The sequence below is a fragment of the Vipera berus genome (genome assembly GCF_964194415.1).
Source record: "Vipera berus genome assembly, chromosome: 6".
In the NCBI taxonomy this organism is placed as follows: Eukaryota; Metazoa; Chordata; class Lepidosauria; order Squamata; family Viperidae; genus Vipera; species Vipera berus.
This window is the reverse complement of record NC_138208.1, coordinates 59,725,750-59,749,342: the sequence shown is the minus strand read 5'-3', so window position 1 is coordinate 59,749,342 and position 23,593 is coordinate 59,725,750. Positions and strand designations below refer to the sequence as shown.

The window sequence follows — 23,593 nt, the reverse complement described above, 5'->3', positions numbered from 1 at the left end:
CTCTATCTTGCCTCTCCTCCTCCTTTTACTTTCGGTGCAACTCCAGCTGAATCTTCCTCCTCCTCTTCCCAAGCCTGTGTCTTTTTTCCCCCCTCTCCTCTCCTGCTCAAACTGCCCTCCTCTTTTCTCTTCCGGGTGTGCCAGAAGTGCCAATCCTGGGGCCTTTGCCTCATGGCAAGTCCTGCGCTGTGCCGGTTTGGCTCATTCCTTCCCCCTCTATCCTTGGCTGGGCTGGGCAGGAGTGTGTATCACCTGTTGAAAAGCCCTGCTCTAAGGTATCAGAGGGCAGGACAAGATTTGGCGGAAGCTTGATAGCGAGATCCAGCCTGGAAGTAAGGAGAAATTTCTGACACCAAGAACAATTATTTAGTTATCCCTTCCATCCTTAGGATTCTGATTCTACTGATTCAAAGTACTGATTGTTAGCTATACAGCCTTATATGGCTTGGCACAAACTATTTGCAGAACTATTTTCTCCAAGTAGAATCAACCCAGGAAGAACTGATATTCCTTATCTGCAAAGAACAGGTGGTAGAACCTTTTAGACATTTTTTTCCCTTAACACTTGTATTATGAACAAACCTCTCTTAAGAATTTTGATTTGCCCATGTTTTAGCTTTCTGGGGAACTTATTTAGTAAAATTGTATGCCATCAATCTTGCCTTTCAAATGTTTGAAATCATTTATTTTAGAGGATCTATGATGAGTGACAGCATGTCTGGTTTAGCTGATTTTTATGTTGTTAAAATTATTTTACTTACCATTGATGTTTTATTTTAGTCTCATTTTGCTCTTCAGTGTAGTAAACCATTGAGACTGTCAGTTGATGCATATAAATTTAATAAATATTACTTTATGCTCTGAAAGCAAGTATTCTGGACTGTTATTTCCATTCCTTAAACCAAATGCTCTTTTTATCTTCCAAACTAATCACACAAAACTCAAAAAGTTAAAAAACCCAGTAGTTTATTTCAAAGTATAAATTTCAGGCGTATCAAGACAAAACCCCACTACAATTAACACATATACAGACACTAGTCTACAATGCATATAAAAGTTAGGAGAACTTGCCACTGTCCTGCTTAAACTGGACTTTTTGGTACAGCCTACATTATTTACATGTTCATATGTTGAGGAAAAAAAATCAGAGTGCAAATTTCTATAAGGAGTTTTGTATAAGTTTATTTATCAGTGCTTATAAATTACCAGTCTGAAGAGTACCTTGGGTTTTGGCTGTCCAGTTGTTTTATTTACAGTTAAAATTTAAACTTAGTCTTAAAATATATTTTCAAGCTAGCACAAGAATGTAAGAAACCAATCATTCTGCTTTAAAATATAGGTGAGATCCAATGATAATACTGTAGAACATTTAAATTTGCACTCTTGCATATTTGTACATTACTCTCAACATAACTTCTATACTGCTAAAAATATGGTTATCCAATTTTCATACAGCCCCAATATGAAGATTTTCAAAAGAGCAAGATTTCATATGCAAAATGAACATCTTTGCCACTGAATGAATGAGAATACTAAAGAAAGTGTAAGATGGCATCATTATAATGTAGTTTCATATTCTGGTTGTAGTTCTCCTAGCCAATACTGTGATATTGCGAGTCAAGGAATAAATATAAAACTATTGAAGCACTAATTCTACATGTAATGTGGATTCTAGAGTCACAGAACTCTTGGGCAAGTAGTAGCAATTGATTGGATCAAACATTGAATGAATGGACCAATTTAATTTATTGTAGTACAACCCATGTTTTAATTCTAGTGGATTGTTCTCAGACATTTTGTCACAATTTACCTTTTAGTCTTTTTATGTATAATTTACAGAAATTGCCCAACACACTGAAAATACAGATTAATCAGGTTGTTTCAGTAAGCATTAAACATAGCATTTTTGTTCAGCATTCTTAGGGTGTTTGTTAGTATCACTGAACATATTATCCTCTGCCAGTAAGTTGCTAATATAAAAAGCACGTGTTGCATCTCTTGCTCTCTCCACAATCTAAATTCAACCATTTTTTTTGTAAATTGTAATTTAGAAAAAAAATTGAAAACAGAAATAAACTAACAAGAGTTCCAGACCCAGATAAAAATCATCTAGCTCATGTTCAGAATTTAGTTTCTTCTGAAATGGAACTTGAATATCACTAGTAGCTACATTCTCAGTATTAAAGAGCAGGAAATTGCTGAATTATATATAAAACTTTAGTTTCACAGTGAAATTATAGTAGAAAAAGAATCTCTAAGCTGGGCCAGACATACACTGCAATAAGTGTGGTGAGAAAAAAGAAATACTAGTATAGTACAATGTAGACAGTGAAATTTTCTTTTCCGCTTTAAGGTCTTTCAAAAAAATATCTCTTCTATCCATAACAAACTCACAGTGCTGAATGGGATGCAGTTTCTCAATAAAGCACAGAATAAAAATTCAGCATCAGTCCAGTTTGTTGCCATGCAATCCTGTTTATAGTAGTTTGATAGAAAAAGGAATAGTTTCCATTATCTGTTGCAAGGACATATTAATATCGACAGATTCAGATGTCTTTTTTGGGACAAAGGCAAGAGAATTAAGCACAGAATAAAAAATATAATGTGGTTTGCCATTACTTACACGTAAGAATTTTTTTCTGCTTTACTCTGTATTGCTCTATATGTGAGGCATGTTGTTTTGGAAAATGTAGCATCCTATCCTATCAGTTGCAGTTCATAAATCTGAAGGCTAACAATTACCCTCCAAAATGCTAACTTAAGAAGTGCTGAAATTAACATCTGCCACAAACTTACTTGAACATAGAACAAAATCTGATATTGGAAACTGGAACTGAAAGTTCTTGAACAACTTCTTATGCCATTTTTTAAAGTTGTAGGTTCTAGTACCCTAACCTCAAAAAGGAAGTTGCATGCCTTATGAAAGTATACTTTACTCCCAGATGTTCTCTGGCTTGATTTTTTTATCCAAGTACAAAAAAAAAATCTTAAGAGGAAGGGCAAGTAACAATATATTGGATACAAACAATAGGAACAGCCAAATTAAACAGAGGAATCCAATGCTTCTTGGAAAAAAAATAAACATATGCTTTTGTAATTAAATGCTCCTTCCAGTGATTTCTGATCCCTTTGATTGGCTGCCTATTGCATTTTTCAGCATTCTGAAAAGGCTAAATATGCCTCTCCCTCAGTATATAATAAAAATCTTATTTGTGACCATTTCAGAGATTAGTTTCTAATTAACTAGTTGTTTTATATCAAGATAATTTTTGAAGGTAGTAAGAAAATGTGATAAATTAAGTATATGCTAATTACCTGCTATTGTGATTTGAAATTCATAAGCAGAAAATTCACCCACTTAAAAATAGTTTCTGACTACACCACTTAGAGACAAGCAAGTTTCCACATAATTCTGAGAAAAATAAGACAAAATGCCACAAAACTATGATTTTTCTTTACTGAAATCACCTTCCCATATAAACAGAATTAAGACCCTGTTTTCCGAAGCTAGCTACTGACTATGCCTTTTGAACTTTGCGTTTCTATTCCAAGACTATCATTTTCAGGAAGTGCCAAGCAATGCAGTGAAGAGTTGCCACTATTTAATAGGAACTGTCAACCAGGAAGGTAATGTATGTCCTATTTTTCTCTAGAATACAGTATGGTACAGTTTTCTTTGATTTTCATGCCAGGTGTAGCTTATTTATTTTCAGTGGTCATGAGCTTTGCTGAACTGGAAAAAAATGAAGGATCTATTCTGTTGTTTTGACTGGGTCAATTTGGAATTTTCATAAGGTTCTAAAATTCTAGGTATTAGTGTGTGTTAAAAATGAGTTTCTTTTTTGGCTACCTACCATCTTAAGAACAGCATGATGCAGCTAAACGTGAGTGATGAATCTTCAGATTAAATTTAATAAGTAACATTAACTTTAGCACGAATTGTTAGAAAACCTGGGCATTATTTGTTAAGTGAATTTGCAATGAGAAATTGTAACATTCTACGGTTGGCAAAAGAGCAGAATATTGAAAGGATGGCAAAGAAAGAGGAACACAGTGTGACTGCATTTATTTTGAAATTATTGTTTAAGGCACAAATTAAATTTTTTAAGAGAAAGGTCATAAAAAGAGAATCAGGAAGCTATTGAAAATGCAAATGAAGTTTTCTAGAAACCTGGCTTTAGTGTGGGCTTAAAAATACTACCAAGTTATGATGACAAATAGAGTGCAAGCCTGCCTGGAACTTTTTCATTCCAATAAGCAGACCCATGTACAAGAACTCAAAAACCGATTGTGGATAAGCTCCTTTGCCCTTTAGGAAGTAGATTAGATGTTTTGTAAAGTACAACAGGTCACTCTTCTAGGACTAAGTACAACCCTGAATCCAGGCTTCCCACCTAACCTGTTATACTTTGCGCTTGTGTCAGTTTGATATTACTGGTGGACCACGTGAAACACGTCAGCCATAATTCCCAAGACTTTGTTAACTCGCTATTTACTAGGTACAGTGGCCTGTAAGTAAAGGTGAGGAGACTATTTCATCAGAAATACAAGCTCTCTTGATGGAGGTTATGAATTTATTTCAGTTTTGGTTGTAAGTTTTGTAGTGTATGAAACAGCTGTCCAAAATAATTCTGTAGAGGAGATTTTACAATGAGTTTCATGCATGAGAACAAACTCAAAACTAGAGCAAGCCACAGCCATAGGGCAAGAATGGAAGCTTTCAATGTCTGAAGTTTAACTGCTTTGGGAAGCAATCACATCTGTTGACTGGGGGTCACAGAAGGGTCCAAAGCGTCCATAGATGTCTTTAGCACGCACAGCAAAGTAATATTTGCTGCCAGACACAAACTGAGTAAGTGTGCATGCCATAGGCAGAGGAAGGGCTTTTACTTCCCCAATCTTTTTCCACTGAGAGGGTACAGTGGCACTTGGGTCCTCATGGTATGCATATAGGTGATAGCTATCCACACTTGCACAGCTCCGGTCCACTTCCAAAACACTCCAAGAAAGCACAATGCCATTTTGACTTTGCACTCGGGCTAGCTTCAGGTGTGGCTTCTGAGGCAAAGAATGGTTGGCAGCTTCAGGAGGCAATCGGGAGGGCTGCTGGGCCTCTGGCAGAGGGGCTGGATGTATAGGCCGCAATGGCTCCTAAAGGAAAGAGAAGTGGTGTTGTGAAGGTGGCAGAGAAGTTGCTTCATCATTTCAGAGACTACATGAATTTATCGCTCAATAGTTAAAAAATCATGCACTTTGTCAAGTGGTAAGGAATGGAAATGGAACCAGAAAATGGAAGCAGCCACCAAAACGCTGGCTTCAGAAGGAATAAAAACTAGGAGGGTTCTTACAGAACCAAATAGGTCATTGCAAAAGAAGGCTACACTAGTCTAAGCAATTTAAGCATTTTGAATTGTACTGTAAGCAAAATAGTAACATGTTTGTACAATTTGTCAGAAATGTCTACAGAATGAATAATTTGTGGCCCACATGTGGCTTCTAGATCTTTTTCTTATGCTCTCAGAAATAACCACATTTTCCTCTTTGCATGTGCACATGTCCTTAAATTTCCCCCTCGAACCCTAAAGAGGCTCTAACTGTCTACCCCAGTGATATCATCACCTATCTTTTTCTCCATTAAAGCTTTTTATAGTACTGTCCCCAATTAGTTTTAAAATATTAGTGATCCCTGCATAAAAACATTTGATCTTCTGTGTGGTTGCATCATCTTTTCTAAATACTCATTTTAATAAATAAATGTACTTACTAAATGTACTGGAGGAGGCCGATGATGTACTGTGAGTTGAGGTCCACTAGATCCTAAAGTTAACCCACTGTTTACAACATAAGCTGTTGTTTGAGGCACTCGCATGGTTACACCTAAAAAAGACATTAGTATCAATGTATTTATGTCTTACTTTTTGGAAAGCTATTATAAACCATGCTATTTTAATAAGACACAGGTAATCCTTGACTTATGTCTACAATTAGAATTTGGTCATTAAAGCGGTTGTTAAGCAAGATGCCCATGTAACTGCTTGCCTTTTTTTTTTTAGAAATGTTTTACTGATATTTTACAATAACAATCTTTAGTGCCTAGTGTACAACATGTTGTCTTGGTACATAAATTTTGAAAAAAACAATCAATAGTAGTTAATTAACAGTCAATAATTAATCTTTGTACTTCCATAATTAGTATATTAATTAATGGTATATTTCTTTGATCTTCCCTTCTCCCAATATTATTCTCCTTCTTCAACCTTAAACAAATATAATTCTTAATATTTTCAATACATAAATGGTTAAATATAAACATTTTGTTCATGTTTGTACAAATAATAACATCCATGTATGACATTATTTTATCAACTTGTGTTATCAACTTGTCTAATTAACTTTTATAAAAATCATCTTATTAGCTTACCATATATCCTATTTTCATAATTCTTATTTAAGCTTCATTTTTCCTTAATATTCAAACAATTCTTATTAGTATAATTTTCTAATATTTATAATCTAAATATTCAGATTTTCCATTTAGATACACCATCCCAATATTTTCATATTTCACGCCTTATAAAAATACTATAATGCTTATCTTATGACATCTACTTATAACATCTTTTCTGATCAGTTTGTATTTCAGTTATATTTGTAAGTTAATTTGTTAAATCACTATATAGCCTATTTTCAAAGTTCTTATTTAAGCTGACTTTCCCCTCAGTATTTCAGTCATTCCTTAATTGTAATTCTCTTCAACTTAATTTACCTTTAAATTTCAAGCTTTTAATTCACGTACATCATCCCAATATTTTTACATTTTATATATTATAAAAATACTATATTACTTATATCTCTTATCCCTCTTATTGTAAGGCCCCTTTGCATCCAAGGTTATCTGTTCTTTTAACCGTATTCAAACAAGTGTTTGCTCATGTAATACTCCATCTGGTAGGGTGAGTCAAAACTCTTCAATCTGTCTCTGGCCTTCTTCTTTTGCCAAGTAACTTTCCAAATTGATATATTCTGCTTGCTAGGAAGTTCTTGTATTTTTGTAAGTGTTGTTGGGAGTGGAGAAGACAGAATGCATATAATATATGCTTTTTGTCTCCCAAACTCTAATGGTTCTCCTGGCTGTTCTACAGTCCATTTTGTTAAGTCTTCTTTCTTATGCTCAGGTTTATTTTGACATTCTGATGAATAAAGTAACTTTTCCATTTTTGTTGTCTTGTACAAGTCTTGTAGGTTTTTTCCTGTTTGTGTTAAATTATAATTCTCTTCATTTGTAGTTTTGCTGATTAAGTCATTTTCTTCTAGTTTATGTTCTGTTATCTGATTTGTTTGTTCATTCTTTACCATCATTTTCTGTTTTTTGATTGTGGGTTTAGATTAGAAATGTGCTCATTTATGTCAACAAAGATGGTTTTGATCTCCTGGTGGTTTAAAACTATTGTCATTTGTATCTGTCATAGCATTACATACATTTCCTCCTGGAAAGTATTTGTCTTGTCTTGAAATGTTGAATATCTTTGATATGTGGTTTTTTTGTCATTTTTTTTATAAGTATGCAATATTTATGTTGTCTCCTCCTTTCAAATAGTCCATCAGTGCCATAGTTTCTATAATTAGCCTTGTCAAACAAGCCAAAATCAGAATCCAAACAGCCCAATTTTGTATAGTTCTTATACAAAACTATATATCTTTATATCTAGTTTTATAATCCACTGTATTTCTAATTGTCAAGGCATCAGTAAATTCAGTATTTTATAACAGTTCTTTTATTCAGGGGTCAGTTGTCAACCAGTCAAAATTGCAGTTCTGTATATACAGTCCTTCCTGTAAATTCCCTCCTAAAAGATTAGCCCCGAGTCAAAGTTTTTCTTTTTCTGTAAACAATTCTTGAGTTTAGACAACAGAGTATTTCTTTTCCTTCAGACACTTTTTAATCTTATGGCTGGCCCAGTATGCATTCTTTCTTTGTTCCCACCAGCTGTCTTCTAGGGGTTATTAAAAGTTCAAGGGAACAGATTCTTTATTTCTGGGCATCTTGCCAATTTCTGAGTCAGTGTTGTTAATGTTCTATGCTCTAGTTCTCCACTAGGTGTCAATTGTTGTTTATTTTCCAGCTTTTTCAGACAAAAATTATTGTTATTTTTATAATTTCATCAAAACCCTTTAAGATATAATCTTAGCAGTTATTTTTTAATTTCTGGATTTTTAATTTCTGTAGTATTTTAACTTTGATTTCAATATATATATATTTCCCCCTTAAATATTAACTTGCCACTTCCTTCTATGAGGGAGTGGGGGTGTAGTCCCCTCCCTTCACTTTTGGAGGTTTTCTTACTTTGGGGATCTTTCCCAAGGACTTAGTTACAGAGTAGAGGAGAAAAGATTGAAATTCTCACCAGTTCCAAGCATGCTGTTCACTGTTATTCTGATTCGTACTCTTGGACTTTGGCTGCAAGTAGCTTGGGCTAGACACTAGTGTGCAGCTAGCCTTTCTCCTGTCAGGTTAGAGGGCTTGTCCTGGATCAATAACCTTCTATTATCATAGGGACACCCCTCTTTCTTCGTCACCTCTCCGGGGCAACTTCAGACCCATTTAGGGTCCCCTGGCAGGATGAAATCAGCCATGGGGTGCGGAGCTCCGCAATCCCACAGCCGCGCGCTACAGCGCAAAAAACAGAAATCTAACTGCTTTGGTTAATGACTGCATTCTGGCACTACTGGTTGTGGTCATTATGTGATCTAGAAATTCACTAATTATTTTTAAAGAAATCAGAAAAATCTATTTAAAAATCAAGTTGAGTTTATTTTTATTTATTTATTAAATTTATATGCCATCCGTTTCACTATCCAAAGAATGAAGTTGCAAAGTGATGTGCTGTTAACAAGTTTCTAACAACACAAAAATATATTCAATCTTTTTAATATTTTAAATATTTTTCATTGAAATATTTTTCATGTTAAACATTTATGAAATCAAATTTAATCATACATTTTCTTAGTAAACTATTGCACTGGAAATTAAAATTTTAAAAATTACTGCCTTAAAAACTGATATTTACATTTTGAAAATATTTTTATAACTATTTTGATTTTTATTAGCAATTGATAATTATAAGTTTCAGTTCACAGCTTATAAATGTATTTTTGAAAAAACTTGTTACCTGAATTTTGTGGGTTGATCTGCCTTAAACCCGAATTTGGCATAACAGTGGTTCTCACGGGATTCTGTCCTGATGGTGCAGGAAGAGTAGTGTAGACTACTTGATGGTTAGGAGCTCTTGGTACTGGGAGCCTAGCTGTAGCCTGAGTCACTGGGCGATGTGTTACATTCACAGTTGTCTGAGCTAAGAGATAGGCAAAATAATAATAAAAAACTTGTCCGTATGAAGACCAATACGTTAAAGAAATAGCAGCTGTGATTTCACATTGTTATGCAAATAATATCTTTAGCCCCATAAAGCAACATCTGCCTACCCTACATCTAAACATCTGGCTGACTGCGTGACCAACCATAACAACAACAACATAGAAAACATACAGAGTCAAACAAGTTTAAAAACCCAATCAAATTAGTATTTTAGAACAGGATTTGTTGGTGTGGTTATTTCTACAGCAAGTTGCAGTCAACATAATTAAAAAAATGCTGGTGATTCACAAGTTTCTAACAATCATAAAATGGCTCCAATGTTATTTTTCCCTATAACTTGGGGGGGGGGGAAGGGAATCAACAATTGAACTGTTAACTCTACTTGAAAACATTTGTTGCAACTTTCTGATTAAAGCTGATATTTCTAAGTTTTGATGGAAAATCTACCTCTTCATATATGGCTAGAGGTATACCTTCTACTTTCCCTTCAAATCTCTCAGTTCAATGAAGCAGCCCTGGAGGTAGAACATTTATCAGAAACAAGGCCAGCATGGCAGAAAGTAGATGAATTGTGTAAATGTACAACTAATCATTCAATGAACCACTAAAGAGACAAATTATCTGTTCATCTTTATTGTAATCTCGTAAATAACATCACTGTAACTATGTCTTGTGTTTTTCTGAATCTCATATGGTTTCATCAATTTTCCATTGTCCATAATCTAGGCCTTCTTCATGTATAAATTTCAGGCAATGTATAAAACTCGTCCAAAGTCTATCTCAACTAATTTATATAAAATCCCAATTCAGATTACCAAAAGATTTCTTTATGTCTAAAAAAATTAATACAACCTGTTTGTCATTGCATTGTTGTAAATATTAAGTTATATCTAAGATTCTTACATTATCCTTTACTTGTCCTTTAGGAATAAGACAAAAGATTTTAGATTCATTCTTTCATCATCAATAATAATTAATCTTCAAACATCTTATAAAATCTACTTAGTAAACCATCTGGTCCTGGCGCTTTAGCTATTTTAGTTTTTTTAATTGCTTTATCCCTTTTACTGTTTGTTTTGATGTTGGAACTGTTAAACAGACACATTAGACAAGATAACACAGTAAGAGGACTGCAAGTAAAGGCATATGTTACATGCTTTTGCTGAAGACTTGGTTCTGATTTTATAATATCCACTGGAGGATATTGAATACGTAATGAGGAAGCTTAAAACATTTGGAGAATTGGCAGGGATGAAAATAAACAAAAGATGTAAATGTTGGTAAAGAATATGAAGATCAAAACAAACTGGAAAATAAAACTAGGTTTAAGATTGTGAAAAAGCTAGACACCTGGGAGTGACTCTAATAAAAATTCTATTTTGTATAAAAGTAACTATGTAAAAATATGGAATAAGATAAAGTGGATTTGCACAGGTGGACAAACTAGATTTGCCACTGATGGGAAGAATCTCTGTTATTAAAGGAAATGTTTTACCCAGAATGTTATTTCTGTTTCAGACTATACAGATTCTGATAAAAGATCTCTCATTTGAACAATGGCAGGTTATTTCCAAATTTATGTGGCAAAACAAGAATTAAACACAAGCTTTTAAAAGATGGTGTCAGAATCCATTTATATCACATTCATAAATACATGTTTAAAACATTATCCCCCCCATGGATTCTGCCATCTCCTGAGGAAGGAGGAGCGCATGTGGATTCAGCCTGCCTTAGGTTATTTCAAAGACCAAGGGAACCTTTTGAACTGGGAGAACAAAAGGGAGGGTTAGAGAAGAAGGCATCTGGCCTGTGTCTTCTTTTAATTTTTAAAAATTAAAAAATTAAAAATTAAAAATTTTTAATTTTTAATTTTTAAAAGCTTGTAAGCTGCCCTGAGTCTTCGGAGAAGGGCGGGATATAAATGGAATTAAAATAAATAAAAAATAAAAAAAATTCTGAAGAGGAAGAAGGCAATAACCATAAAGATTTGAAGTTTTTTTCCCACAAAAGGGATGACACGAAGTAAAATGATGGGGGCTGACCAAAAGGGGTTGAGGGAAGGGGGGTTGAACTGGGAACCCTTTATAAAGTTTCAATTTGTAAAACAATACTAAGTCCTGTCTTGTATTTCCACAACCAAGCATGTCCTAGTAAAAATTCCTTTTGGACTAGAACTGACTCCAAGAGTTTTTGTTTTCCTAAGATGTGGATTGGGGTAGGTCTTGACAAATGGAAAAGAAAGAGGAGGTATTGCTTTGCCTGATCTTAGATCGTATTACAATGTGTATTGTTTGGTATGGCTGAAAGATTGGATAACATCAAAAAAATGTTAGACCTTGAATATTTGATCTGAGATTTGGATGGCATGCTTATTTATGATACAATAAAGGTTAATCTAGGTTTTAAGAATCAATTTATTAGGATGTCCCCCAAATGACATGTTGAGGAGAGGGTGGGGGGTGGCAATGTTTTTCCTGTTGACAACAGCTGATTTTTGCCACCAAAGCGAGTTCTTTGGCAGCCAGCTCTCTAGATCTGAATGGGAAAAACTAGGGACAACCCAACATGACCCTCGGAATCTTGAGGATTGCATTTCTCTGTAGAAGCAGTCAGATAGTCAGGTCTTCATATTTCCTCTCAGCTCTAAGCACACCTGGGTTTTAATTGTATTTGAATTTTCTTTTATCTTCATTTTTCTTTTATTTATTATTTATTTTTATTTTATTAGACTTATATACCGCCCTTCTCCCGTAGGACTCAGGGTGGTTCACAAGGTTTTTTTAAAAAACAATACAAGAAATTACAAAAATTAAAAACAATTAAAATAATTACACTAACCTTGAACTAAAAACCCCAATTACAATTAAAATACAATTAAAACCCCAGTTAATACTCTTAGTCCAGGCCAGAAAGCTCGAAGAGCCAGGTCTTCAGGTCCCGGCGGAATGAGCGAAGGTCAGGGGCAGTCCTAAGCTCTACAGGCGGCTGGTTCCAAAGGGCCAGCGCACCCACAGAGAAGGCCCGCCCCCTGGGTATTAAAAGTTTGCTGGATTTTAATGTGAATTCTTTAATGTTTTTTCACCTACAAGTTCAAATTGAAAACCTTAGTAAAAAGTTTCATAAAATAACAAGGGTTTTAAACCAACCCTAAATCAGACAGAAGCGATAGTAGCCAACCCAAACTCACAACTGCATGGATTGGAATATAAATTGCTACTAGCAGGATTTAAAGGAGAAGGAACTTGGTTTGCATACTGCAGGTTTTCTGAAGAAGGCTTAAGGGGATATGGATTCTACAGATTTGGAGTTAACAGAAATCGATGAGTGATGAATTGGACTGCAAACGTTATGGATGCAGCCTTTATAGCCAAATAGAACATTCCCCAACATGAAGTAGTGCTACCTTTGCTGGGAGAGACAATGAATCAATGATAGGCTGCTTCATTTGGGACCGGTGGTCATGGTAATAGCTCCTCCCCATATACAATTAGGTAACCATGTGGAGCAGGTGAAGTTTTATGTGGTTACTATGCCCCACTTTTCATTGGTATTCGGGCTGGAATGGCTGCAGGTGCATGATCTGCACACATCATGTGGTCACCTGTGGTGACTGATTTTATAAGCCCCAAATGTACTGGGCATACACTACATGCTTGCACTATGGAAAAACAAGGCGCAGAGCCCTTGGACTTCCCATTGGAGATTACTTTGTTTATTACAGCCAAAGGCCACACATAAATCAAACATCCAAATAAAACAAAACTAAACAAAACCATCACAAGAGGACATAACAATATATCACAATCCATGATGCAATCAATGGGCGACCAAGGTCTGGCTAGTTTTATAGGCAGTATATCAAAAACAAGCTATCTTCAGAAAACTGAATCATACTGACCTGGCAATAAAAATACAATGAGTTCATTTCGCCGGGACCTGAAGACCTGGCTCTTTGAGCTCCCTGGCCCAGGCTGAGAGTTTTTAGTTTTAATTGGGGTTTTATTCTCAGGGATTAAATTTGTTTTTAATTTTTGTATCACTGTTTTAAGTACCCTGTAAACCGCCCTGAGTCCTTCGGGAAAGGGCGGTATATAAATCCAATAAAATAAATAAATAAAATAAATAGTCTAAAACTGGATAAAACACATAATAAAATCAATTATAAAAGGTTATTGAAAAGACCTACAATGACAATGTTTCTGGCAAATTCCCAATGCTGCTGCACAGAATCTGGCCACCTGCGCCGTGATCTCTGCCTGCTCATCCTTAAGCAGCCACTGGAGATAAATATTTTCCGAACGACCAGGATGCCTATCAATAATGGGGAGGACATAGTTTTTCCAGATGGTGTTGTAGAAGAAGCATTGAAGGAGTGTATGTCCAATGGTCTCCACCTCTTCTGAGCCACAGGGGCAGTCTTTCAGACAGTGGTGTCTTGTTGTACTTGCCGTACAGGACGGCCGATAGAAACGCATATCACCGTGCAAACGAGAATGCTTCCCATTGGTTTACTGACCCCAACTGACTAAGATACCTGGCAGGTGTAACCACGTATCTAATAGAGTCTGGAGCCAGAAACAGTAGAGCTATACCAAAGTCCGCTTGCCTCTCGATGTCCTCTACCCTTTGACGCAAGGTTTGTTTTGCTTGGTCGTAGTCCAATTTGAGAATTGAAGCGGATGAAAAGCCTAGTTTGGCAAGGTTGGACTTGACTGCCTTGATCCATGAAAATTGATCTTGTAGAATTAATGGAGCAAGGCCTTGCGGAAAGCAATTAAGCCTTAGCCAGATGTTTAAGGAAGCTATACAGATTCTTGCTTTGACTTTTATCAATCCTATCTCCAGGCCCATTGGAGATTGTAGATTGCATGGATGTGCTTGGAGAAAAGGAAGCTGATCAGCTCCCCCCATTGCCCATATGATTGTCCCACTGAGCTGATTCCCAACGCTAAACTGCAGGTGGGACATATTTATTTCCTGTCCAAGCTGGAGATGGCTGCTCTTCAAGATTTCATTGCTAAGAATTTGTAGAAGAGATTTATTAGATCCTTAATGCTGCCATTAGCCACACTGGTGCTATTTGTGAAAAAGAAATCTGAGGGATTGAGACTCTGTTGCGATTATTGGAAGCTTAATGACATCATGATCCAAAACCGTCATCCCTTGCCCCTAATTTTGGAGTTATTGGAGAAGTTGTGTCAGGCCAAGATCTTTATGAAATTGGACCTGAGAGGAGCCTACCATTTAGTGCAAATCTGCAAGGAGGATGAATGGAAAATGGCTTTCTGGACATATGACTATTTTGAGTACATGATCATTCAGACTCACCAATGCCCCTGGGGTCTCATGCACTTTACGCATGATGTGTTCCAGACCTACTGGACCAATTTGCAGTTATATACCTTGATATTTTGGTCTACCCCACTGCGAAAGGAGCATTGGGACCATGTGCACTTTGTGCTGCAGCATCTCTGGGAACACCAGCTTTTCACAAATAACGAGAAATGCCAATTTGCATAAGCCACAATTGACTTTCTGTGTCATCAGATCTCTCCTGAGGATGTTGACATGGTCCCCGAGGAAGTCAAGACACTACATGCCTGGCAACCTCCACATCGATTCAAAGATGTTCAATGCCTCCTCGGCCTTGCCAATTACTACTGAGCCTTCATTTCTCACTTTGCCCCAATCCAACCTCTTTTTAAAAAGGACCATGTTTATGTGGGGTAAAGCTGAACAGGACACTTTTGACAACCTAAAGGTTGCATTTGCATCAGAACCTATCCTCAGACACTCTGACCCCATTTAGCCTTTTGTTGTTGAGACCGAAGCATCAGATGTTGTGGTGAGGGTGGTATTGCTGCAAGCTGCTGCACCATATAGAACTTTATTTCCTTGTTTCTATTACTCCCACAAATTAAATTCAGCAGAGAAGCATTACCATCTGGGATAAAGAGCTTCTGATGATGAAGCTAGCACAGGGATGTCGAACTCAATTTCATTGAGGGCCGCATCAGCATTGCAGTTGCCCTCAGGGGGCCGGGTGGGTGTGGTCAGGGTGGGCGTGGCCTACTGGGTAGGCGTGGCTAGAGTGCATATGGCCTACTGGGTGGGCATGGCCAGCTCTACATCGTTCGCATCAAGGGTGCCTATGGGGGCGTGGGCAGGAATGGGCCAGATTTGAGGGTCTCTGGCAGAAGGAGGGTCTCTGGGCCAGGGCCAAGGCAGTGGGGGCCGTTCCCTCACTGTTTCCAGGATGGCTTCATGGGCCACATGAAACCACTTTGCGGGCCAGATCTGGCCCTCGGGCCTTGTGTTTGACATGTCTGAGCTAGCATTTGAAATGTGGAAACATCATCTAGAAGGAACTCAGCATCAGATTGAAGTCTGAATAGAGCATAGAAACCTGGAACATTTAAAGACAGCACTGAAGCTTAATCAATAATGGTCACTGTTCTTCGCCTGTTTTAACTTTAAGGTGACTTATATTCCGAGTGGGTGCAATCAGCAAACAGACAGGATCTCAAAAACCTGAATACACTTGTGCGGGGGATAAGCTCTTGTCTCTGGAAGTGCCATAATGTGGAAGGATATATGGTTTCTTGTGTCGAGTGTCCACAAGCCAAAAACACTACTGGTGCCGCTCCCATACTGTTGCAGTCCTTGCCCACCCCTCAGAGACCCTAGGGCAGTTTGGCTGGATTTTATTACAAATTTACTGGATTCCAAGAGAGCCATAATGTCTTGATCTTAGTCAATATACTGACCAAAATAGCCCATTTCATCCCGTGTCAAACTTGTGACATCAAAAACCAAGCAACTGTTCATCTGACGCTATTTTGATTACATGGGTTACCTAGGTCATGACAGATTGTGTGGTTCACTTTATAGCCCCATTCTGGGAGTGGCTGCTCTAGAAGTTGGAACTCCAGGTTTATCTTTCTTCTGCCCATCATCCAGAGAAGGATGGATGCACAGAATGGATCCATGGCATCCTGGAACAATACCTCTATTGTTTTGTAAACTTACAGCAAGACAACTGCCTGGACTTGTTGGCGGTGAATTTTGCTTATAACAACTTTCAGCATGCTTCAACCCAGATGATACCCTTCCTGGTGAATGACAGATCCATCTGTGTCTTTTTCCTTTAGCGATGTTGGACTCTCCTGTACCTGCTGTGAACAGTTTCCTCTAGGAGTTGACAACTTTGCACCAAGTTAAACAAGGTGAATGAGGACTACAAATAGTCTGCTGACCACCATCATAGGGCTATACCACCTTTGGCCCTGAAGACTTTTCCAGGGAAGATGCTGAGAATGTCCATGCCCCTCACTTAATCAATCAATACTACACCAAGTACCCATAGCAACTGGATCCACAGTGAGCCAGGGAGGAGGGCCATGCAGGGGGGATAATGTTATGTTCCCACCCGAGACTGGCTCTGATGAGAACGAGCCAGAGCCAGGACCATCAGAAAGGGGTGATGTGAGGCTTCCAGAGATGTGGAGCACACTTCGCTGACAGGGAGGCAGTCCTGGTTAAAGTCAAGGAGTGGGATGAGCTTTTGACCAGATGAACAGCCACCTGTGCAAGCAGAAGAACAAAAGATTGGCAAAGCACAGTGGCAAATTGACTGATGAGGAACAGCTGCCACTCCACCCGATCTGCTGACAAGGAGAGCTGAACTCCAAGAGGCACAGTGGAGGGTCATTGAGGCTACTTGTGAGAAAGCAACCTTGCTCTTAAGAAGAAACACCGGCCACGGATGACTTAAGAAACAACTGTTTGCAATTTATTTCATATGTGCTCTTGACTTTCTCTTGCCTTAAACCTCTTGGCTTCAACTGACTTCGTGCCTTGACTCTTTGAACTCCGTGATGATTTCCTCATACCTCAAACCTATTGACTTCGCATTGACTTACGACTGGAAATCCAGCACAATTATGGTCTTAAGTCAAAGACTAGCTGTAATGGAAACTGGATAGCCCCTCTGTTACTAAGTTTGTTAGGACCAGGACTCTTTGATTTTCTTGTTGTCTATCTTCTGAAGAAGTGGGGAGGCTGTTTCTTGCTTCACTGATACAGAAGTGTGCAGATGTTTTACACTATTGTGCAAACTGTCTTAGTCTTTGAGAAGCTCATTACATTTTAAGACAAACTGTATATAATCAGATATTTGACTCACTGGGGCAACTGGAAATTGTTTCTGAGGCTGATCCCATTAATGATACCTATGCTTAGATTGTCCCATGGTAAATGTCTAAGCACTAGAGGCCGTATAAATCTATCTTGACCTTTTTTGCTTTTTTTATGGTGTAAGTTACAGTGGTGCTTTGAAATCATTAAGGGGTTTGTTGTTATATTTTCTCTGAAGTGGAGAATATTAATTCCACAGTCATAATGGCAAGCAGGAAAATTGAGGAGGGTGATCATCCCCATTTCTGTAAAAGAAGTCAGAATGCAGATGAGACAAATTTGTCGGGTAACCTCAGTCTATCCTAACCTCTGGCAGTGTACAGATTTTTTACAGCATAACCATTTCCAAGACAGAAAAAGCAAAAAGAATGTACACCTTTCAGAAGTAGGGCTTTGGAAATGACAGGCAACAGCTACGGTGGGAAAAGCAATATAACAGCTTGCTGGACCTCCATAATAAACTGGCATGTATATTTTTTAAAAGGGACGTGGTGGCTCAGTGGGTTAAGACGCTGAGCTTGTCGATTGGAAGGTCGGCAGTTTGGCGGGTCGAATCCCGAGTGCCGCGTAGCAGAGTGAGCGCCTGTTACTCGTCCCAGCTTCTGCCAACCTAGCAGTTCGAAAGCACGTAAAAATGCAAGTAGAAAAATAGGGACCACTACGGTGGGAAGGTAACAGCGTTCCGTGCGCCTTTGGCGTCTAGTCATGCCGGCCACATGACCACGGAGACGTCCTTGGACAAGCGCTGGCTCTTCGGCTTTGAAACGGAGATGAGCACCGGCCCCTAGAGTCGGAAACGACTAGCACGCACGTGCGGGGGAACCTTTACCTTTACCTTTATATTTTTTAAAGATTATACAACAATGGAAAAGATGAAGAAATAAACTGCAAGGTTTAAAGGATAATGCCCTGTACACCGCCCTGAGTCCTTTGGGAGAAGGGCGGTATAGAAATTCAATCAATCAATCAATCAATCAATCAATCAATCAATAATGGAGCAGGTGAGTTATTTCCAAGTATACAATTCCTTCCAAAAGCAGTTTAAAAAGTTAAAAAAGTTAAAGACAAAATGACCTAAGTCATAGACATATTCAATGGGACCAATGTCTCTCACACAATCTCTGCTACCAAAGATTCTGATGAATTTCTATGCAGGTAAAACCCCCATAAATGACACACGTAGAAACCACAATGAAGCGTCCTCTCTATATAGATTCCCAAGATTGTTTACAAAAGATTACAACCCCCTAAATCCTGCTCAGGTGATACATCCGGACATAGAACTGAATATATAAACAGAAGTGAGCAGCTGCTTCTCTCTCCAAGTTACAACTGACATTTCAGCAAAGAGCCATAGGTACAGCATATCTGTCTGCAGCTGGTTAAGTTTTACATACATGTGAAGGTTCTTAAATGACCTGGAAACACTATTCATTAAAAGAACTAGAACAATTTACTGCTTTGAAATTTATTTTTCTATAATGAACTATTAGTCACTTAAAATCAATGCAAGCATGTACTGACAGCTATAAATAAAGATAAAAGTTCTGAATGTTAGAGATGCTATTCACACTGCCCAAAGTAAAATCAATAAAGACTCATCTGCCAGCATTAGTGAATTCTTAACAAATCAAATATGACCATTTCCCCTCCCCCCCTTTCAACAAAGGTGCTCAACAGAAAGCTTTTAAAACATTTTTAAAAAATTACCTGTGGGGAGAACATGTATGGTGGCTTGTGACAGGCCACTTGCTGGCACACCAGCTTGTTGGAGAGGTGTTGTCTGTACTGGATGTAAGGGACGAGCAACAGATGGGGCTGATAGGCCCATTCCAGAATTGTTAGATTGGTTCTGGTTCTGCTTCTTGCCATCTGTTAGGAATACAAAGCCAATACAGAAAAAGAATCTGGAAAAATATCTAGTATTATTCTACTGCAAGTAGTTTTCTGGAGAACATTTGCTATTCACCTTCCTTTAAAAAAAATCTAAACAAGGATAAAGACATATATTCTTTCTTATTATTCTGCAGTTTGTTGGCCTCCATCTTCAATCTTTTATGCCAAAACATTCTCTCGTAGTATGAATGATAACTGGGATCAGTCAGGGTTCTCTGACATAACTATTGCTATTCATATTAGATAACATTATTAATTGGTAAGAATAGAAAAAAGGAGAAATTTGCCAGATGAACAGTATTATGTCCCTTTTTAGTGAAAACTGTTGAGAAGAAGCTCCAAAAGGATCCTGAAAGAGATGAATTATCTAGACCCAATTCAGTTAAGCTTCAGGCTATGTTTCAGTACAGATTCAGCACTGGTCACATTTGCAAATGATGTGACACATCCAGGATAGAGGCAGTACATTTATTGTGCTCCTTGATATCTCAGTTGATTCTGATGTCATCAATTATGGTATTATTATGGATTAGCTGCAAAATTTGGGAGCAGGTGGCACCATTGTGTGGTGTTTCCCCTCCTCTCTTTGTGGCCAGCTTCAATTAGTGCCAGTAGGCTAGGGTGAGAGATCGAGTGCACAATGCCTCACTTGTGAAGGCTTCACACCCATTTGCACTACTCAGGTGACCCTGACGACACAGATAAGCCTCCAGGGGCATCAACGACTCGCTAAAAAAATGCAAACGACCAGCCATCTGCAAGAAGTGTAAATCGTTCCATTTCCCACCATCCAGTCAGAGCTGAAGAAGCTTCTTAGATGAGAAGCAAAACATCTTCAAAGAAAAACAAGAAAGTCTAGTTACCTTGTGAAAAAGCACCTTTGGGGCCTTGCTTGTGGGTTACTGCAAGGCTCAATGACATTACTCCTTATTAACATTACATGAATCCACTAGGTGAGGTCATCTATCTGTTCAGTGATTAATATCTCAACTATAACACAACCTGAAGCCAACAAAGTGATGCTGTCAAAGTCATCTCTCAGTATCTGGAGACTATGTAGATCTGGATGAGGAAGAATAGACCCAGGCTCAATGAGCACAAGAACAAATGGCTGCAGATATTTGGGTGGTCTGGGGATTTTCTATTTTTGGCTTCGAAGGAGTTGCATTTCCCCATTCAAGACTGATGTGCAGTTTGGGGACCATCTTTGGACTTACAGACCTTGCTTGAAGAATAGATGGCAACTGTGGGCAAGATAGACTTTGCACAGTTGTCTTCAGAATGCTAGTTGTGCACGTTCCTGGAACAGAAAGCCCTAGACAGTTGCTTACCTCGTTTAGACAGTCATTTGGTTAACTCTTATGATTTGATTACTGTAATGTTATCTATATGGAGCTGCCCTTGAAAACTTCTTGGAAGCTACAGCTGGTCCAGAATTCACTGGCATAAGCAACGAGGGGCATTCCTCATTATGTCTGTGTGACATTGCTCTGTAAGGTGTGCTAGTTAGTTGTTGGCTTCTAAGTGTGATTCAAGGTACTGGTTATCTTGTATTAAGCCCTTTGCATGTACAGGTGGTCCTGAACTTACGACCACAACTGAATCCAAAATTTCTGTTGCTAAGTGAGACATTTGTTAAGTGAATGTTGCCCCATGTTATGATTCTCTTGCCACAGTTGTTAAGTGAAGTGCTGCAGTTAAGTTAGTAACATGATTGTTAAGTGCATTTTCTTTAATATTATAACGAATAGAGTCCACTATTTCCCATGGAAGAGTGTTGTTGAAAAGCTCTTGTATTTTCTGACGTCCATTTTTCTGATGTCTAATCAAAATTTAATTTTTTGTAATTAAAACCCATTGTTGCTTTCATGTCTTTTCAACAACCATCTTTACAAAATAGCCCTTCAGATACTTGCTGATAGTTACAGCTTCCTTTCTCTTCTCCAGCCTTACAACTTCTCCATTTAACTTTTTCCTTCCAGGGTCTATAATGATTTGACTGTTCTTCTTGGTATATGTTCTAGTGTGTCAATGCCTTCCTTAATGTTCATCTGGTATTGGATGTAACTATTCCAGATCCAAGCTAACCAACACACAACAAAACCCATAACTTCTCTTGAACTTGAAATTATTTTTTTTAATGCAGGATTGCATTTGAATGTTTTGCAGCTACACAATACTGGCTCCATCTTCAACCTGTAATTCACCAAACACTCAAATGCTTTTTGCATCTATTGCTACTCAATGCGCCCTTCCATCCTATTTTTACATCTTTGATTTTTTCCTACGCAAATGTAGGATTTTGCACTTGTTTCTATTAAAATTCATATTTCTAAGTTTCCATCTTTTGTTCTAGTTTGTCAAGATCCTCCCCAACACTGAAAATGTCATCTATATTATATACTACTTTCCTTATGTTTGTGCTGTTCGCAAAATCTTTTCTAAGCACTTCATACATTTATGAATATGCTGGTGCTTCACGTTATAGTTCCATCTAACTTGATGCAGATTGATACGCACTTCTTAGATATAACTGTTCAACCATCCCTGCATCCATCTAATAGTAGCATAATCCTGTTAATCCTTTGTTACCTTCTCCACTAGAATTTCAAGGGACACTTTGTTGAATGCTTTGCTAAAGTCAAAGTAAACTATGTCCATTGAATTTCTGAACTGGTCACTATTAAAAATGGTGCTTAGGTTGACTCAGAATGGTTTATTTTTGATAAACCCATACTGGATTTTACCAAACAATGTATTCTTTCTTAAATGCCCATAAATCAACTGCTTAATAATTTGTTCAAGGATATGCCTAAAAATAACATCTAGCTGACCAGTCTGTAGTTTCCTGGGTTTTTTCTCTCTCTCTGAAGATAGCAACAACAATTGCCATACTACATTTTTTTGGTGTTATATTTGTTCTCCATGATTTTTTAAAGATAACAAGAAAAAACTTCCACAAGCTTCATCAAGATTCTTGGATTTAACTTGGTCTTGTTTGTTCATGATAGCCAGGTGCTCCCTACCTTTTCTTTCTTATATTGCGTTGCCACTCCTTCCTTTTGTCTATTGGTCAAGTCATAGAAAGACAGGCAGTATGGCAGATACTCATGTTTAGTACTTTGAAGCTCAACATCCAAATCTTAAATTGTGTCTAGTAAGCAATTAGTGGCTGGACTTTGTAGAGGCATTATATCATCCCCATATCTTACACTGCTGAAAAGTCTGGCTACTTTATATTTTGTATCAACTTCCAACTTCTGCCATTTTTCAAGAGTAAACTATGTAATAACATTGCAGTAGTAAAAAATGGATCTGTCCCAATTCATTTTCTAGAATTACACTAAATAATTAAAATGTAACTCACATCTTATATCGATGCGTACTTTAAAAAAATCTTTTAATCTTTTACAAAGATAGCCCAAATAGATAGCCATGTTGGTTTATCATAGCACTGATAGCAAATGTGTTTAATAATACCTGAGAAACAAATTTATGAAGGCATAAACATTCATGAGCTGCAGTAATCATGCATTATGAGCTACCATGAAAATGTAAAACTCTGTTTTGAATAATGCCTTGTAGTAAAATCATTTTAATAAACAAATGTTTATTTTTGATTTTAATAACTTCTGAAATTAATATGTTGCAACATAGCTTATTCTTACTTCCAGTAACCAAATCTTATCTTTGGTCAGGTATATCCTTTCAGTTACCTTGAGAAGAACCATCATCTTCATCATCTAGTGTGAGATCAATTACTCCAGCTGCAATACCTCCTGTAACCTTGCCAGTCTGGAAAATGAAAAAAGCAAGGAAAGAAACAAAAAATTACCCACACCCATTATTTGTAATGGTATTCAATTTCATTTTAAGAGTGTTAAAAATGACATAAACTATTCCCACAGAGATCCATGGGATTTCAATTATTCTTTACTGAAATGTACAATTAGTTTTAATAGCGCTAACTCTAATACAACTAATGAGATGCAACATAACAAGATAAAAAAGATAAAAAAACTGGATTAAGAACACTGAATACCTGCAATATTAAGATCTAGAATGCCTTAAAGAAATGCCTATTAAGAACTAGAAAGCCTTGCAAAAGCCGTGATTAATAGTGAC

General features: G+C 37.4%; 1 protein-coding gene across 4 annotated transcripts in view; it reads right to left on the bottom strand.

Moving 5' to 3' along the window:
* Window positions 1-4,556: 4,556 nt before the first annotated feature.
* Window positions 4,557-23,593, bottom strand: part of ATF7IP (activating transcription factor 7 interacting protein) — a 119,440-nt gene continuing 100,403 nt past the window's right edge. For all 4 annotated transcript variants that reach the window (XM_081330459.1, XM_081330462.1, XM_081330461.1 and 1 more), the window contains exons 11-15: window positions 23,185-23,263; window positions 19,283-19,444; window positions 9,171-9,353; window positions 5,765-5,877; window positions 4,557-5,151 (exon numbers count right to left, since the gene is read on the bottom strand). In XM_081330459.1, the coding sequence (XP_081186585.1) occupies window positions 4,735-5,151; window positions 5,765-5,877; window positions 9,171-9,353; window positions 19,283-19,444; window positions 23,185-23,263 (954 nt within the window). In that variant the 3' untranslated portion in view covers window positions 4,557-4,734. The remainder of the gene's footprint in view (window positions 5,152-5,764; window positions 5,878-9,170; window positions 9,354-19,282; window positions 19,445-23,184; window positions 23,264-23,593) is intronic.